Source organism: Vigna unguiculata, chromosome 2 (genome assembly GCF_037176805.1).
Source record: "Vigna unguiculata cultivar grain cowpea cultivar isolate G323 ecotype 2 chromosome 2, ASM3717680v1, whole genome shotgun sequence".
Classification (NCBI taxonomy): Eukaryota; Viridiplantae; Streptophyta; class Magnoliopsida; order Fabales; family Fabaceae; genus Vigna; species Vigna unguiculata.
Genome location: NC_140793.1, coordinates 30,867,247 through 30,884,735, shown reverse-complemented (window position 1 = coordinate 30,884,735; position 17,489 = coordinate 30,867,247). Strand labels below are relative to the sequence as shown.

General features: G+C 35.0%; 3 protein-coding genes and 1 long non-coding RNA gene across 5 annotated transcripts; 2 read left to right on the top strand and 2 right to left on the bottom strand.

Annotated features, from left to right (window-relative positions):
- Window positions 1–441: 441 nt before the first annotated feature.
- On the top strand, window positions 442–8,969 carry LOC114173858 (alpha-mannosidase-like). Of its 2 annotated transcripts, XM_028058509.2 has the most exons (29): window positions 444–906; window positions 992–1,075; window positions 1,267–1,355; window positions 1,981–2,155; window positions 2,539–2,658; window positions 2,739–2,822; window positions 2,930–3,001; window positions 3,107–3,220; window positions 3,323–3,423; window positions 3,529–3,622; window positions 3,763–3,927; window positions 4,020–4,097; window positions 4,385–4,450; window positions 4,522–4,578; window positions 4,781–5,000; window positions 5,250–5,389; window positions 5,561–5,605; window positions 5,695–5,751; window positions 6,401–6,472; window positions 6,611–6,658; window positions 6,787–6,906; window positions 7,000–7,065; window positions 7,191–7,303; window positions 7,375–7,459; window positions 7,881–7,991; window positions 8,066–8,161; window positions 8,248–8,295; window positions 8,548–8,616; window positions 8,781–8,969. In XM_028058509.2, the coding sequence occupies exons 1-29, from the start codon at window positions 697–699 to the stop codon at window positions 8,967–8,969; spliced, it is 2,988 nt and encodes a 995-aa protein (XP_027914310.2). In that variant the 5' UTR covers window positions 444–696. The 2 variants fall into 2 exon arrangements, with proteins under 2 accessions (XP_085526273.1, XP_027914310.2); XM_085670147.1 differs by having other exon boundaries at window positions 442–906; window positions 6,787–7,065.
- Window positions 2,388–7,887, bottom strand: LOC114173861 (uncharacterized). Its single transcript, XR_014993080.1, has 2 exons — window positions 7,367–7,887; window positions 2,388–3,041 (listed from the first exon to the last, which is right to left on the bottom strand). It is a non-coding gene; the product is annotated as an uncharacterized LOC114173861 (long non-coding RNA).
- A 1,386-nt stretch (window positions 8,970–10,355) lies between the features above and the next one.
- On the top strand, window positions 10,356–15,479 carry LOC114173859 (protein EARLY-RESPONSIVE TO DEHYDRATION 7, chloroplastic-like). Its single transcript, XM_028058510.2, has 4 exons — window positions 10,356–11,286; window positions 12,090–12,256; window positions 14,160–14,244; window positions 14,879–15,479. The coding sequence occupies exons 1-4, from the start codon at window positions 10,382–10,384 to the stop codon at window positions 15,066–15,068; spliced, it is 1,347 nt and encodes a 448-aa protein (XP_027914311.1). The 5' UTR covers window positions 10,356–10,381; the 3' UTR covers window positions 15,069–15,479.
- A 320-nt stretch (window positions 15,480–15,799) lies between these two features.
- Window positions 15,800–17,489, bottom strand: LOC114173860 (large ribosomal subunit protein uL2x). The gene is made up of 2 exons (XM_028058511.2): window positions 16,956–17,489; window positions 15,800–16,310 (listed from the first exon to the last, which is right to left on the bottom strand). Exons 1-2 carry the CDS (start codon window positions 17,393–17,395, stop codon window positions 15,965–15,967), a joined length of 786 nt encoding a protein of 261 aa, XP_027914312.1. The 5' UTR covers window positions 17,396–17,489; the 3' UTR covers window positions 15,800–15,964.

The window sequence follows — 17,489 nt, the reverse complement described above, 5'->3', positions numbered from 1 at the left end:
GATTTTTGTTTGTAACGTTCACTCAAAATAGTTATATTTAATTGTAATCAATTATTTCAGTATGATGTTTGGTATGTGAAGAAGAATAAGATATCTTTAATTGTAATCAATTATTTCAATACGATGAGAAATGATAGAACTTATTTGGTATGTGAAGATGGCTGAGATGTCAAAGTACAAAGCACATGATAATGTCTACCATAAATTTTATAAAAAAATTGTAGTAAATTATAAAAACTTAATCAAGTTTTATGTATTTTATAAATTTAAATATTTTTAATTAATATTATAAAAAAATACGTCTCTATTAAATATTTAACTTCTTTAATTTATCTAAATATTATCTATTTAATTTAACTATAAATGAAATGAGATGACTATTATTTATATTTTTTTTTCTCTAATTCATTGTCCAACTTTCTCTTTCTGTGTTCAAAATAACTGTCATCTTATTAAATGAACATATTCTAAATAGCAAATAAATTGAAAAATACTCAAAATTTTGGGAAAGTCAAATTTAACTGGTTCAAAATAAATTATACTATTGTTTCTCAATAAATTTGTATGCAGACTTATTTTTGCCTTGTCTCTACTTATTCATTGAAGTGTGAAGGCTGAAAGTTCATTAACTTCACAATCAAAACCTTCTTAGGCCTACACTCCTAAACACAAACCTGGTCCATTCAGGGGTGAAAAATGTCAGAGAAAATGACTATAGTTTCAGAGTGTTTTTGTGTTATTCTCCTGCTTTTTTTATGTAGTTCCGTAGTTTGTGTTAAATACAACACTGGAGCAAGTATTGTACCAGGCAAATTGAATGTTCATCTCGTTGCTCATTCTCATGATGATGTTGGCTGGCTCAAGACCGTTGATCAATACTATGTTGGATCCAACCATTCAATTCAGGTTAGAGTCATATAATCAATTATGTGTGTTGTTTTTTGTTGAAATTATGTGAGTGAATGTTTTTTCTATGGTTAATTGTTTTCAGGCTGCATGTGTGGAGAATGTGCTGGATTCAGTGGTTATGTCCCTGCAGCGTGACCAGAACAGAAAGTTTGTATTCGCTGAGATGGTAAAACATTGGAGTTTGGTGTCTACTATAATGTTTCAGTTCAGTTTTTGGAGATTTTGTTACCTTTTACTGACAAAATTACATATAAGTTATAACCATGTTAAAGTGATGTCAAAATCACAATCTATTATTACATGGAAACTCTTTTCTTGTTGAATTGAAAGAGTAAACTGAATTCCATTGAATGACAGGCATTTTTCCATAGATGGTGGGTGGAACAATCTCCAGAAACACAAGCGCAAGTCACAAAGCTTGTGGATGCTGGCCAGCTAGAACTTGTGTACGTTCATTTTGTGTTGAGTAAAAGATAGGAAAAAGCACGAGAATGGTGCAATATTTCTTCAAAATTATCAAAATTGACAGGTTTAAAAAAAATACAAAAATAGAGAAGTCGACTTAGCTTAGCACGACTTCATCATGAAAAAATACTAGTTTGACATAACTTTTAATTCATAGTAGCACAACTTCTATATATTGCAATTCTATTTTTTTTTTCTTCTAATTTTAACTGAAATTGTACCAACTTCAGTATACCTTGATATTAACCGAAATCGTGCAACACAACTTCAATTATATAATATTTTAATACACATTGAAAACTCAAAGAGAATCGGAATTCCAAAATTTCAAAAACTATTTTTGAGCAACTTTCTTATTTAAAGTTCCAATTTTTATAATGTTTTTTAAAATCTGTCCATTTCGGTAACTTTGTAGAAAAATTGCACCACCATTCTTGTGCTTTTGCCGTGAAAGATATGATGGGTTACCACTAATTGTTTATCTATCTGTTTGTGAAAAAGGGTTGTATGGATTTTCTTGTAATTGTGAGGAACAGAGAAGAATAGAAATCTGTGTCATTCAATTACATACAGTAAGTTGAAGTGTGATGTGTTACTGTGGTGTAGAAATGGTGGTTGGTGCATGCATGATGAAGCAACTACTCACTACGTAGACATGATTGATCAAACCACTCTGGGTCACCGCTTCATCAAAAACCAATTCAACAAGGTCCCTCGTGCAGGGTGGCAGATTGATCCCTTTGGACACTCTGCTGTTCAAGCTTATTTGCTTGGTGCTCAGGTTCCTCTATTCACTTTCTGTCACTTCATTCTTGCTAAAATAATTATACTAATCAATGAGTTCAGATTTTTCACCAGATATATATTTTGTACTGTCCTCTCATGATGTGTTTACATAATACAGTAATATTAATACTTTAAATTTGTTTTAATATATTTTAAAATATTAAAATCAATATCTATCGATGTATTTTAAAGATACTAGATAAACAACATATCGAAGATACGACAGAAAAACAACATAGAAAATCCTAACATAAAATCTAAATTCATGATCATTGCCATTCCGTGTCATGTCAATTCACATTTTCCTTTTTATGAATTGATATCATAATAATTGTGGTAGACAAATAACACCCCAAATGACTAATATGCTTTCTGCAGCTTGGTTTTGATTCTGTGCACTTCGCTAGGATTGATTATCAGGACAGAGAAAAACGCATAGCTGATAAAGCTCTTGAAGTTGTGTGGCGTGGCTCCAACACATTTGGCTCTTCAGAGCAGGTTTGGTTGTGTCAAGTCATCTTTTATCATTGACAAAATTACTTTAAATTTTTAATTTACCTATTTTACATCTTCAACAGATTTTTTCCAACACTTTTCCTGTTCATTACGGTCCACCGAAAGGCTTTCATTTTGAAGTCAATGACGACTTTGTTCCCATACAGGTTCTTACATTTTACCACTAAAACCTGAACATTGCAAATGTTGTGCTGCATATTTATTTGGTTAAAGCACATTGCTCACTGTAAAATGTTACAATTGACGACTGCAGGATGATCCCCTTCTATTTGATTACTATGTAGAACAGCGAGTCCAAGACTTCATCGCTGCTGCTATTACACAAGTAGGCTCTCGTTCAATACAGTATCTTCTGCTATTAAACACTGTGGTTTTATTAGAAATAAAAGAAAAAAATTTCATGTTCTTAATTTGATTGCATCAATAATAGGCAAATATGACTAGGACGAACCATATCATGTGGACAATGGGCGATGATTTCCAGTACCAATATGCAGAGAGTTGGTTCAAGCAAATGGATAAACTAATTCACCATGTTAACAAGGTTTGTGTTTGTGAAGGAAACAAAAACAATCCACTTTTGTATGTTGTTTTGTATCATGATTAGGCAATAAATACATGTTTCTGTTTGTTTTGATGTTGTCAGGATGGCAGAGTGAATGCTTTGTATTCTACCCCATCTATTTACACTGATGCAAAAAATGCTGCAAATCAACAATGGCCACTGAAAATTGATGATTACTTCCCGTATGGATCAACTAGTTTTGTTAACGAAGTAGTTTATACTCTGATATATGCTTATGTACAAACAAAAGATTGATTGTTGATGAGTGATGATGATTTTTACCGTAGGTATGCAGATAATCCGCATGATTATTGGACAGGCTATTACACTAGTCGCCCAGCCTTTAAGCGATACGTTAGGATCCTAAGTGGATACTATTTGGTATAATTAACACTGGCTTCACATTTTGTTAGTTAGATTTTGTAATCAAATGAACTAGGGTGGATTTTCTAACACTGGCTTCTCTTCAACAATTCTAAGCAAACCTGAAACCTTGCTAAATGCTACTATTTTATATATAGGCAGCACGCCAACTTGAATTTTTTGCGGGAAAGAAATCCACTGTAAGCACTTTAGACCTTGGAGATGCTCTAGCCATTGCACAGCATCATGATGCTGTCTCTGGCACTGCCAAGCAACACACAACTGATGACTATGCAAAACGACTTGCCATTGGAGCCTCAAGGGTAAGGAGATTTGACTCTCCATAATGTATTTGGTGTCCTATTTTGGTATTTTTGTGTCAGTCAAATATTATAAAATCAATGATTTCTTGTAGGCCGAGGATGTTGTTAGTTCCTCTTTGTATTGCCTTACTAGCAAGAAATGCACAACACCTACACCGGCATTTTCCCAGGTAATATTCATAAAATAAACTTAACATTCCATCATGTCTCTATTCCTAAGAGAATGCTTAAAACATTAGACTCAAATGTCATGGTTCACGTAACCTACAAAATCATATTAACTTGTTGAAGTAGGTTTTGGAATCATGGGAGCTATTGATGTAATTTTAGGAATGTTCTTTTCTTTTGCGGCTTCTGTAAGCCTTGTTCTTGTAGATTATGAATTTTAATCTTTCTACTTCTAATTCTGATATCGTTATTTTTTACCTGTTTTTCCATATATTGTTTGATTTGACAGTGTCAATTACTCAACATCAGTTACTGTCCACCAACAGAAGATAGTATTCCACAAGCGAAGAGTTTGGTATGTTACCATATTTTGTTTAGAATTTTTGATTAATTTTTTACTTATCAAGTTCTAACGATTCCTGCCAGGTATTAGTGGTGTATAACCCTCTTGGATGGAATCGTACAGACATTGTAAGAATTCCAGTGAGTATCTATTCATTTGCTTGCTCACGTCATAACTTATTGGACTTTCTTCTAAGTTGAGCATATTCAAGTGGCGTTATACTACTGTAATGCTCACTTTCTGAATTTTCCACTTTGCTCAAATGCAATCCTTCTCTTAATTGTTTCATCAATTTTTCTGCACTGCATCCAACTTATATCTGAAGGGTTTCGTTTGCATTAGGTTAATGACGCAAACCTTGTTGTCAAAGATTCATTGGGAAATAATGTTCAAACACAATACATAGAAGTGGATAGTGTTACAGCAAATTTAAGAGAAATCTACGTCAAAGCCTATCTTGGGGTGTCACCAAAACAAGCCCCAAAGTACTGGCTTCTGTTTCAGGCTTCGGTACCTCCACTTGGATGGAGTACGTATTTCATTTCTAAACCAGAAAAAAAAGGTATTGTTAAGCTTTACCCCTTTCCTTTTTCTAACTTCAAAGTCTAATATCATGCTCAGAATGCTAATTGGATACACATTTGATTGCCATACTCGTAATTTTCTATTTTTGTTTTCATCTTTTCTCCAAATTTTCTAAAAACAATACTTTAATTTTAATTGAATTCAATTTTTATAACAAAATTATGTAAATGTTAATTTTCAGCACTTTCATATTTCATATGCTTTACTTGTGTTTCAATTTAATTAGTTGAAAGCAGAAAGGGATTTCTTTCACACCTCACCACCAGACAGAGAAACGATACAGTTGAAGTAGGTCCTGGAAATTTGAAGCTGTCTTTTTCTTCAGAATCTGGACAGCTCATACGCATGCATAATTCCAGAACAGGAGTAAGTAATTTTGAAACTTAATTCGCGCAGAAGATTAATATTCCAGATAGTGCTAATTATCTGAGTGTGTGTCTCTTCGTACATTCAGTTAATTAACACTATTTCGAGATATATTTTGAAGGGTGCAGATTTTTACCGAAGAATTTTCATGTTTTTCCAACATTTTTTCAGGTAGATGTACCAATTCAGCAAAGCTATCTCTGGTATAATTCTAGTGTAAGTGTAGGTCTATGATTTTGTATTTTAAGCACAAGACTTACTCTTGTACGAAGTATGCTATAATATCAGCTTTGTTATTCCTCCAGGATTCTGGCGCATATACTTTTCAGCCCGAGTCCCCTCCAATTATTGTTTCAAAATCAGTAAGTTTCTACCTCTAACTGATTAATTCAATATAGAAGTGTTTCAGTTATGGTAATTTCTAAATTTCCCAATAAAAACATTTGCATCGAGTCTTAATGCTTTAACTTCTGAGTTGACTATGCTACTAAATTCACCTGGATTGTGGTTCATTGATAAATATTTCCTGGTATTTTGCCTTCTTTATATGTGTGTATTCACATTTGTTTTTATGATGACGAGTTTCCCAAAGAATATTACAGACATTTTTTCTCAATAGAAACACTTGGTTTCATCAAAAAAGAATCACAAATAAGAAGATAAAATAATGATTTTTAATGAAGTTATTTAGAAATTTTGAAACCAACTTGCTGTGTTTACAAGTTTTTCCATGATAACGGTCATTTATACTTTAACTTTTTAAGTGGTAGAAAAGTTATATTAGAATAGTGTGTTTATCCGTATGTTGTTGTGAGATGTAAACTCAAGTATTTGACTGATTAAAGTATAGGTTCAACTGTCTGAATTGACAAAAAATAATGTTTTAGTTAGACACCTAGCTATCAGAGAGTGTTCAACTAGTGTGTCGTGAAGATGTTAGTGTCGGAAAAGGTCCGACACAACAACAATCTGAAAGCACAGATGCATTTTGATTTATTTGATGCAATGCAGGTGCCCTTCAAGATAATCCGCGGACCATTAGTGGATGAGGTTCATCAGAATTTTAGTTCATGGATTTACCAGGTTAGTCAAACTGATAGACTCTTAGTTGCTATATATGACCATGGGTATTTTTTATTCCCGTGTTTAGTGGAGGTGAACTTAAAACCTATTTCTTCAGTTGGGTAAGTGACTTACTGGTTCATTGTTTATTTCGTTTAGATTACCAGGGTTTACAAAGACAAAGAGCATGCTGAGATTGAATACACTGTAAGTCGCATCATCATCTAGCCTTGTGAAAGATAAATATAAATACCGAGGCTGTTAAGTGGTCTAATGTTGATCGGGAAGTTGTAAAAATAAATATAACATAAGGATGTTCTGACATATTTGTGAAGATTGGTTCCATTCCTACGGAGGATGGAGTTGGGAAAGAGGTAATCACACAATTGACAACAAATATGCTGACAAACAAAGAGTTTTATACTGATTCTAATGGAAGAGATTTTTTGAAACGGGTAAGTCTCTTCTACAAATTTTCTTTGGTTTATCTCGCAGTATTCCAGAGGTTAAAAAAACATACAAAATTGACTTTAATAAAAATTATGCAGGTACGAGATTATAGGGCAGATTGGCCCCTTAAAGTTACTGAGCCAGTAGCAGGCAACTACTATCCAGTAAACTTCTTTGCTCGGTTAATTTCTTCTGGAGTTTCAGTTTTTGTTGCTAATAATCAATATCCAATTGAAGCAAAGAAGAGCAATTAACTTCTACTTTTCTAACTTATTTTTCTCCCATTCAGCTCAATCTTGGAATTTATATTAAGGATAATAAATCTGAATTATCAATCTTAGTTGATCGGGCAACTGGAGGAGGCAGTATAAAAGATGGTCAGGTGGAACTTATGCTTCATAGGTACAAAACTAGACTATGAGATTCTTTTAGATTGTATACCAAGTACTAATTACTGATTTTTACCTGTCCAGGCGACTGCTTTCTGATGATGGCAAAGGAGTAGACGAAAATCTTGCTGAACAAGTGTGCCAAAATAATAATTGTCAAGGACTAAAAGTATGACAACAATGTCTAAAATTAGTTCATGTTCAAGTGCATATAATTGATTGAATGAAAATTTTAGTTTATGCTCCCGTTTTCTGCATGTCCATGTATATGCATGCTGATCAAAATTACAAAAAAATTAAGTGAAATTAAGTATAAATCATTTTCAAAATTTTAGAATCTGACATCTTGTATAGTTCAAAAATGGGCTTGTGCTTCAATTTCCAGTTCAAGAACTTGTGTTTTTGAGTGCTTGTTGTATAAAAAACCTACTCTGTTTTTGGGTGGTTGTTGTATAAAAAACTTTGTCTCCTAGTTGTAGGGAAAATGATACCTAGTTCTAAGGAAGCCATAATCAAATTTCCAATGCTCTCCACATATAGTTTCTGTGAAATTCTATCCCCTTTTTATAATATCTTGTTCTTTGTATCAGGTAAGAGGAAATTATCATGTGGGCATCCACAACCTTAGAGCTGGTTCACAATGGCGCCGTACAACTGGTCAGGAAATTTATTCACCACTATTATTGGCTTTTTCACAAGAGGTATGACTTAATGGTAGCTACTTCATGGATTAATCATCCCCATATTACATATTCTTAAGATATTTATTGATCAGAACATGGGAAATTGGAAGGCCTTCCATGAGACCAAAGGAACTCTCATTGACCCTAATTACAGCTTACCTCCTAATGTAGCTCTGATAACTCTCGAGGTACACTTACACCAGCAGAACTACTTGCTAGAGCACACTTGACTCTACTCTGTCATTCTTTCTCTCTAACTCAGGTAGTTTTGCAGGAGTTGGATGATGGAATGGTGCTTCTCCGTTTGGCACATTTATATGAGGTATAATAATTTAATCAATATCAGATATCATTTTCCACTTCACATTTTGTTTTATACATACTCTCCTCTTAGGAAAATAGTGCATGAACAACCCAAATGTGATGAGAAAGAAGTATAAATACGATGGAGTAAAAATAATAATAAATGGATAATATCAATTAGCCAGTATATATTGTGCAAATATCTATATATCATTATTCATCATATGTGAAATCTACTCATCAATTTCTTTCTTGTTTTGGATGTGATTAGTCTGGTGAAGACGCTCAGCTTTCAACTTTAACCAAAGTTGAATTGAAGAAAATGTTTATCACAAAAACGGTATATAAAACTCTCGCTAGCCTCAACATCCACTAAATAAATATACATCTCCATTTTGATCAAATTTCTGTGAAGCTCAAACTTCTTTAGAAAATCATTATTTAGATATTTTTTGAGGCTCCTGTCTGTGTGGAATAATTACTGCTTGGATCTTTATTATGCAGATAAAGCAGTTGACTGAGGTCAGTTTATCAGCTAACCAAGAGAGGTCAACAATGAAGAAGAAAACATGGAAGGTTGAAGGGGACAAGGGACAAGAATCAAAAGCAGTTAGGGGTGGCCCTGTCAGTCAAATCACTCTTGTAGTTGAACTTGGTCCGATGGAAATTCGCACTTTCCTACTGAAATTCTAAGAATGGCACAGCACAATATGAATATTTTATCATAAAACATGTTCATTTCAATCTTCCGTATCTTATTGCAGAATCGTGTTACACAATTAATTATGCAAATTAAAATACCTCTTAATATAAATCGCATCACATTACACTATTCAAATAAAATAACACGCTATCTTTATGAAATCAACACATACACATGAGAGAACGCTTTCGAAAGAAAAATAAAACGGACTTACCTGTAATTCCGTTGTCACGAAGCATCTATCTGTGAAACTGGTGTCTTCTGGCTTGCGCTTTCAGTTTCCGTTCCTTCCCATTCGCTTCTCGTTCTTAACAACGTTCGAAGAATAACGTTGCCAAAACCAGTTTCGTTTCAGAAACAAAGATATTCAAAAAAAGAAGAAAGAAAATGAATATAAAAAGGAAAAGCTAATTTAAATAGGAGAAAGAAGCACATTAGAAACTTAGCAATGGCGATCCACTGATCTTCTTCTTGTCCTTCTTCGACTTTTCCTTTTCTGACAAACCCTGCCCAACCTTCGCACTGTGACCTCTTCTACAGTTACAAACAGTATTATTTGTATGATTTAATTTAAATATATTTTTAAGTGCGAAATAATTATTTTTCGGAAGAGGAATACATTGTATGTTTCAAGATCTCAAAGGATTTTAGTCTTTTGATGATAAAATATTCCTAGATTCGAAATTAAAAAACAATAATTTTTAAGGTTCTTAAATTTAAAATAAAGCTGTTTAATTGTTTCCTGAGTTTTAAATTGACTTTTTTAATCTTTCTAATCTGATAAAAAGACATACTTTTAGTCACTATCCATTCTCGATATAGATTTAGCATTATTATTATCAAATAGGTTTAAATTACAAAAATATACCTAGTTCTTATTTATTTTGTTCAATTAAACATAAACCTAATACATTCGTCTAGGCACCATAAAAATAATAAATTAATTAAAATGTAAGAATTAAATATATAAAAAATTAAGGATTGGATCAAAATGGCGAACTTTATAAGATAGGAAAAGCAAATATCGCTATTTGTGATTAAAAAGACCAAATCATATATTGAACTTTATTTATAAACACTTGTAAAAAACAAAAATATATTTCGACTGTTGGAAGAATTTTCAAAATTATCTTCTGTAAATTTTCCACAAGATTAATTGTGAACTTATATATAATTGTAACGAAAAAAAAAAAGAGTAAAAAAGAAATAGACACTGCTAACGTACTCTACGGAGTTTAGATAATTTTAATATTAAGTTCTTACCGGTATTCGCGCGGGAATCTTACCGTGGAAGTTATGTTCTGTCTCATTGCCACGCGTCTCTTCTTCATTGGCCCTTCCTTCCCTCTCGCGCTCTCAAAACTCGACACTCCATTACTGGAACTAAGTTCACTCTTCGTTAATGGCTTCTCAAAACCCTAATCAAAGAAATTCTCTCTATCCTCAGGTAATCGATTCTAACCCCGATGCTCCTTCGCCTCTCCTCAATACCAATCCCTCATCCTCTTCGCAAATTCCACTCTACCCCTCCATTGACTACAACGACCTTGTTCAAAACCTCTTTTCCGAGGATGCCTCAGCTGCTGGCTCCCCCTCCGCGCCGCCTGAGGCCACCGAGGAGGTCCTCCTACGCATCCCCGGTGCGATCCTCAACCTCGTCGATAAGGACTACAGCGTCGAGCTTGCGTGCGGTGATTTTTCCGTCATCCGCCTCCGGCAGGGAGACAACGCCGTCGCCGTGTACGCGCGCGTTGCCGAAGAGATCCAATGGCCACTGGCGAAGGATGAGACCGCCGTGAAAGTCGACGATTCACACTACTTCTTCTCGTTCCGCGTCCCCAAGGGCTCCGATCCCGGGGAGGAGGAGGAGGATGTTCTTAGCTACGGGTTAACGATCGCTTCGAAGGGGCAGGAGGGGCTTCTGAAGGAGCTTGACGCTGTTTTGGAGAACTGCAGCTGCTTCTCCGTGCAGAGGGTTTCGGAGAATGCGAAGAAGAAAGGGGAGGCTCTGGATGAGAGCGTGGCGAAGGAGGTTTCGCCGAAGGATTTGAAGTCGGGGAAGAAGAAGGAGATGATGGAGGAGCGGTGCGCTGCGTATTGGACGACTTTGGCGCCCAATGTGGAGGATTATAGTGGAACTGCTGCGAAGATGATCGCTGCAGGATCTGGACATGTGGTTAAGGGGATCTTGTGGTGTGGGGATGTGACCGTGGACAGGTTGAAATGGGGGAATCAGGTTATGAAAAAGAGGATAACTCCTGGTTCGAATGCTGAGGTTAGTCCTCAGACCTTGAAGCGGATTAAGAGGTGGGCTATTAGTTATGCATAATCTTGTTATTGTTAATGTCATTGTGATTTATGTGCCTGATTCTACATGGGTATTTGTGTGAGATTTTTCGGGTTAATCTTGTTAAATTTGGTAATTTACCTTTGAATTTCCGGAATTTGATTAAATGTATTGTTAGGATTTATTTGTTATAAAGATTTTACATTATCAACAACAAGGAGTTTGATTTAAATAATTGTTACAGAGACTAAGATTTTTCAAATGAGTATATGTCAATCTATAGTGGGATGATTGTGTAACAAAGCCTTTTACATTTTTTATGTATTACTTTTAAATTTTAATTTTACCTATTGTTAGTGAAATGTTTTATTATAGTATGGTCTGCCTCATATGTTACTAAATTTGTTAAGAATTCTTATTTTAAGTACTTGGTTTTGTAATTAAGCTTCAAATTGGTATGGTAATACGTCTGTGCCCAAAATGTGCAATGAGTTTAATTTATATGCATTTCTATTGTAATTATTTTTAAGATTTCAACTAATTAGAAATCATCATATGAATTTTAAACTACTTATTATAAAATCAACAAACGTGTTACGCTGTTGATGTGTGTTACTAAAAATGGTAAATAATAATTGACCTAAAATCTAGCTCTGCTAGTATATTTCATGTCATGTCTATAACAAATGTTTTATTAAATGAGGAAGATAGAGTCACCTATTTTTTTATGTTGTTATAGTTAGTATCTTTTTTGTTTTATCAGTTCAAGTGATTATTTAATTGACAACATCCCCCTTTCGTTTGATATGCGTTTCTTTTACAGGGTTAAGAGAGTTACTAAAATGACAGAGAAAGTAGCAAATGGTTTCCTCTCTGGGGTCGTGAAAGTTTCTGGATTTTTCACCGGTTCAGTGGTAAACTCAAAAGCTGGAAAGAAATTTTTCAGCTTTCTACCGGGGGAAGTTCTACTTGCATCGTTGGATGGATTCAGTATGTCAGTTATATTATTTCTACTGAAATGCTTGAGTTCCTCGTTTTGACCAATAGTTTTATATTAAATATCTTTCAAATAAAATGACAGGAAGAATTAGATAACCCATTGATTTGCGATTTAACTCGCACAATTGTTTGTAATGTAACATGACTTTCAGACGACTTTGAATTTTTTGACGCATGAATAAACCTGTCCGATTTCGTATCATTCACATGGATGATATTAAACCATATTGTCTACTCGATGGGGGTGTTTTAACTTGAAAATTTAGCACAAGGTAATTCCTAGAATTTTGACCTATTTTGTCAAATTTTGGGGTTAAGTTTGGTCCTAAATCCAAATTCTAAGAAAAACATCGGCTCACTTACTCAAATGATTTTATGATAGTTTAATATTATTTTTGTTGATCAAAATTGTAATTCAAGAATTAGAAATATTGTCCATCGTAAACATGCGAATTTTATGCTTAAATCAGAGTTGGTTGGAATTGTCTTATGTTGTAGATAATTCTGTTAGTGTTGTATCTTAGGTAGTTAGTGGGCTATTAACTAACTACTTATAATAGTTCTATAAATAGTAATGACCTATTGTGATTCATGCGTGTGAAATATATAATTTCAGATTCAGTATTATTCCTTGTTCTCTTTCCCTTTTCAACTCTGTTCTTATGAGTGTGTTTAGTGTGCTCTAATCTAACACCTTGCTTAATTACTTTGTTTCATAGAACATTTGTTTGGTTTGATAGAACGTTTTCGGTTTTCATTTCTTGTTTTTCTTTTCCAAAATAATTAAAGAGATGTCATCTTGTTTTTAAAAACGTATGCATGAACTAGTTAAAACAACATTTGCCGCTTTTGGTATTTTCCGTACAAATTTTCGAGTACTGAAATTAGAGTGAGATGTGACATTTTCAATTATTTATGAAAACTAAAGTAGACATAGAAAATATTCTCTAAAATATAACAGGTTAGAAGTGTCTTAAATAGATTAATTAGCAGGTATTTTTATGGTTAACCGAATGTCAATTATTTTCCCCTGCTGCTACAATCTATTTGGTCTGACTGTAACGAAATGATCTTCTACCTACATTTTCACCCTTGCCACCAGTTATTATTGTATGCTGAAAAAAAAAAAAACCAATGATAATGATTAGTTATCCTAATATGTTGTTTATGTTCTATACACTTTAATGATTCTAGAGTTGGGTAGGATCGAGGAACATTTGAGTGAAGACCTAGCGTACATTGTTAGACATTGGGTATGGTGATGATAGATGATGTGGGCATTGTATTTTCACACGGGAGATTCATGTGCATGTGCATGGTCACTCCTTTTTCATTCAGATAAAGTTATCCTCTTCAATAATAGCATTCTTACCTGATTGTGGAGATACATAAACGTAGTGAATTACTTGAGTTTGATCTGCGAGATTGAGATTTCTTGAATCAGTGTAGCAAGATTGTATGCTGTTTGATATGACTGTGATAAGGATTTAGTATTATGGGGTGCTTAAGTCCCACATTAAGGTAGTATGAGATACTTGGTGAAGTATTTAAGTGTTTTGTTCTTGATAGCTAGTTTTAGGGTGGATTCAACAAGTGTTTAGGTGTTCAGATGTTTGTGTCAAATTTAGCAACTCAAGTTGATTTACCTCATCAGATCTCCTTGATTCGTCATGTAAGTATTGTTAGGGTCCTCCATCTTGGTCATGATTAATTTTTAGTCATTTATATTTATTGACCAACACTCATATTTTAACTGCTAAGATTGGCAAACCATTATTTCGTTGGTTTTTTATCGTTTACCTAGGTAGTTATTACTTAATAGTCTGTCTATCCAGTAAAAGTTTGAATTTTCTTATTTGCATGCCCTCTTAAGTTTCAAATTTCTTGTAAATAGGTAAAGTGTGTGATGCTGTTGAAGTGGCTGGAAAGAATGTTATGTCAACGTCATCGACTGTGACAACCGAGCTTGTCGATCACAGGTAAAGCTTGATGTATGCATTATCTAGAGTATAAAAACCTATGCATTAGGGAATGAGTCTGGTGAAGTATAATATTTGCCTTTCTTGAACTATTGATCAATATCTCTTGCTGTGATTTGATTAACTGATGATACTATGGGAGACTACGGCACACAAGTAATTTTGCACTGGTGATTAAATTGGAAGTATTAGCTTGTAATATCCCAATGATGCCATCCAAACTGCGGACTCTAGTAAGAGAGTTACAATTATTAAATTGGAAGTATTAGCTTGTAATATCTCGAATTACTAAATCATTCAATACTTCATTCCTTGAGTAATGCACATCGTGTTCGTTTCTTAACATTTGCTCTTAAGGGCAAGTCAGCTAAATTCTATTTTTTTGAATGATTTGCTTAATGTGCTCAGAAATGCTATTTTTGGGTATCACGTATAGGATGTGTTAGTAAACATTAAAAGCTAGTTACACTTTTAAATAATATTCAATTTGATCCCTTAACCATAGCCTTTAGGAAACTGTATATCATTTTCGTTTACATGCTTTCAGCATATAAGCATAAAATATAGCACGAGTGGATTGCCATCATGCTTCTCTAACAATTCAGAAGTGAATTTGGCAATCTTTATACTGCAGGTATGGAGAAAAAGCAGCCGAAGCGACGAGTGAAGGCTTTACTGCTGCTGGTCATGCTTTGGGTACTGCCTGGGCTGCTTTTAAGATCAGGAAGGCTATCAACCCTAAGAGTGTTCTTAAACCTACAACCCTTGCCAAAGCTGGTGCCAAAGCTGCAGCTTCTGAATTTAAGGATAAAAGTTCCAAGTAATTTATGCCTGGACTTCTTCAATTTAGGTTGTCCATCCTAATATCAGAAACTGTCACTTTGGCTTTTCATTTCCCATTTTTTTTTTCTTTAAGAAAAGGCATGGAAACATCAACGCTTGATTTGTTGTTGTTGATGTTATCCTTTCTGTTTTCACTGTGTGAATGGGATTTGAATCCTCGTTTTTCTATATTTAGAGAAAAGTAGTTACCATTTGAGAACACACCATGATTTGTCATGCGATGCACTAGTTTTATTGAGAAAAAGAAAAATGAAGACCGTATCTCGATACTGGAGAGCATGTTAGGATCCAATTATGTGTATAAATATACTTGATGTGCATGTGTATAGCAACTGTATTTGTGGATCAATCGACCATAGAATGAGATATGCGGTATATATTCTATTGCTTCACATGCTACTCACAAGCTTCTCACCGTTTCTTTCTAACACAACCGGCTTATTGTCTACCAAAACAAGGTCTCCCTACTAGCTTTTTAGCAACATTACTTTTCAAATTCGAACAACCAACACAGTTCATCTACCCCAGTTTGAACAACAGTTGAGCAAAACACACAAAGTACAAAAACTACGGATAGGAAAACCCCACTTCAATACTGGCAAACAAAACTAAATTGACCTATGAAAAAAAAGGGGTCGGAAGTGGCTTCACTTGAATAGAACGTTATGGCAAACAACCGTACTAGAACGTTAAAAGTTCCAACTAGTTGAAATCACGTGAATAGAGATCTTAATCAAATATAAAACACCGCACATTACAAGCTTCATATTAATGGTGGAAATGGTACTCAAAATAGTAGCCAAAAAGTTGAACATAAACTATCAAAGAAACAAAACTTGAAAATTTGTAATTAAGCACAACAGCTCTAACAGTATCCTTAAGTAGTCTTGTCAGCTTTAGCAGCAGTGGCAGCGGCTTGGCCTCTAAGACGACCAGTCCTTCTGGCAGCAATGAGACCAACCTTCTGGCCAGGAGGAGCATCACGCCTGACAGTACTAGCATGCCCAATGTGCTGGTGGTTACCTCCTCCGTGAGGATGCTCAACTGGATTCATAGCCACACCACGCACCTTAGGCCAGCAGTTCCTCTTCACTCTAAACTTATGGTAAGCATTACCGGCCTTAAGAAGAGGCTTCTCAGTTCTCCCTCCACCTGCAACTTGCCCAATCATTGCCCTACATGCACTTGGCACAATCTTCTTCGCTCCAGATGGAAGCTTGATCCTGCCACCACAGTGCAAAGATGCATTCAAACTCTTGCACATTTGTCCAAAGAGTAAACTTCCACCTTAAAAGATTCAACTACTCTAAAAAGATAAATTGAGAACATATATTACATAAACATGTAGAACATAGTTCATATATCTGCCGGGTTATGAACTCCTAAATTGAGAATATAACTTGTTTTACATTAAGAACCTGATAGGCCGCTAGCCATCTTCGTAATATAGAACAAAAAATAAGTAAAAAGGAAACCAGTTTATCTATTAACTAATTTGTGCAAGTTCAATAATATTATCATCACTAAAATCTAATTATTCAATAACAAACCATAACTCATGGGAAAAGCTGACTACATTTTCTTTCGTATTTTATGTTACAAATACTATTTTCTGTTACAAATCCCTAATTACATCTCACTTTACTCTCAACTTATTCAACCAGAATCCTTAACTAAATGCCGAGCTTTCAGTTCCCTAATTTTGTACAATACTAACAAATATAATTCACTTTAGTTAACAGTAAAAGAAAATAAAATACTACGCAAACCAATAGACGCACACCTCACACGGATTTTGAGTCAAAAACAATCAAAACAATCCAAAAACAGTAATCCGGAGTCAATAAAAACAAAGCACGAGTGGTAACCTAGATGTGTCGTTATCCGGGTTGTGGCTGATAACAATGGCGTAGTCGCCGGAGGCTCTGGCGAAGACGCCGCGATCGCCGACATGGTGTTCAACGTTGCAGATGACCGCACCCTCGGGGATAGATCGGAGGGGCAAGACGTTGCCAACTACGAGGGTGGCCTTCTTGCCGCAGTAGAGGAACTGCCCAGTGTAAAGACCTTCCGCGGCGACGAAGAGTTCCGTCTGCTTCTTGTAGCGGAAGGGATGGCGAAATGTAACCTTGGCAAGTGGAGCGCCGCGACCGGGATCGTGAATAATGTCGGTGACCACTCCCTTCAGGTAGCCATTGCGTTCTCCGAAATCGAGACTGCGGAACCTCGCCGGACCCTTGCGGTGGTGGGTGTGGGACTTGAAAACAGACCCCGCACCCTTACGCTGGGCGCGAATTACCCTTCCCATTCCGATTCACCTGTGTGTGTATCCGCCGCGCAGATGGAAGAAAGATGGATGGGAAAGCTAGGGTTTTTGGCTATGCTGGTAATATATAGCGGGC

What these genes read in the sequence shown, in the direction of transcription:
- LOC114173858 (XM_085670147.1), top strand. Translation starts at nt 697, where the DNA reads ATGTCAGAGAAAATGACTATAGTTTCAGAGTGTTTTTGTGTTATTCTC. An exon ending in TCCTAAGTGGATACTATTTG is followed by an intron (nt 3,623 to 3,762) that starts GTATAATTAACA and finishes TTTTATATATAG; the next exon opens with GCAGCACGCCAACTTGAATT. An exon ending in GTTTGGCACATTTATATGAG is followed by an intron (nt 8,296 to 8,547) that starts GTATAATAATTT and finishes GGATGTGATTAG; the next exon opens with TCTGGTGAAGACGCTCAGCT.
- LOC114173860 (XM_028058511.2), bottom strand. Translation starts at nt 17,395, where the DNA reads ATGGGAAGGGTAATTCGCGCCCAGCGTAAGGGTGCGGGGTCTGTTTTC. An exon ending in CCGGATAACGACACATCTAG is followed by an intron (nt 16,311 to 16,955) that starts GTTACCACTCGT and finishes CTGTGGTGGCAG; the next exon opens with GATCAAGCTTCCATCTGGAG.
- LOC114173859 (XM_028058510.2), top strand. Translation starts at nt 10,382, where the DNA reads ATGGCTTCTCAAAACCCTAATCAAAGAAATTCTCTCTATCCTCAGGTA. An exon ending in ACCTTGAAGCGGATTAAGAG is followed by an intron (nt 11,287 to 12,089) that starts GTGGGCTATTAG and finishes TTTCTTTTACAG; the next exon opens with GGTTAAGAGAGTTACTAAAA. An exon ending in ACCGAGCTTGTCGATCACAG is followed by an intron (nt 14,245 to 14,878) that starts GTAAAGCTTGAT and finishes TTTATACTGCAG; the next exon opens with GTATGGAGAAAAAGCAGCCG.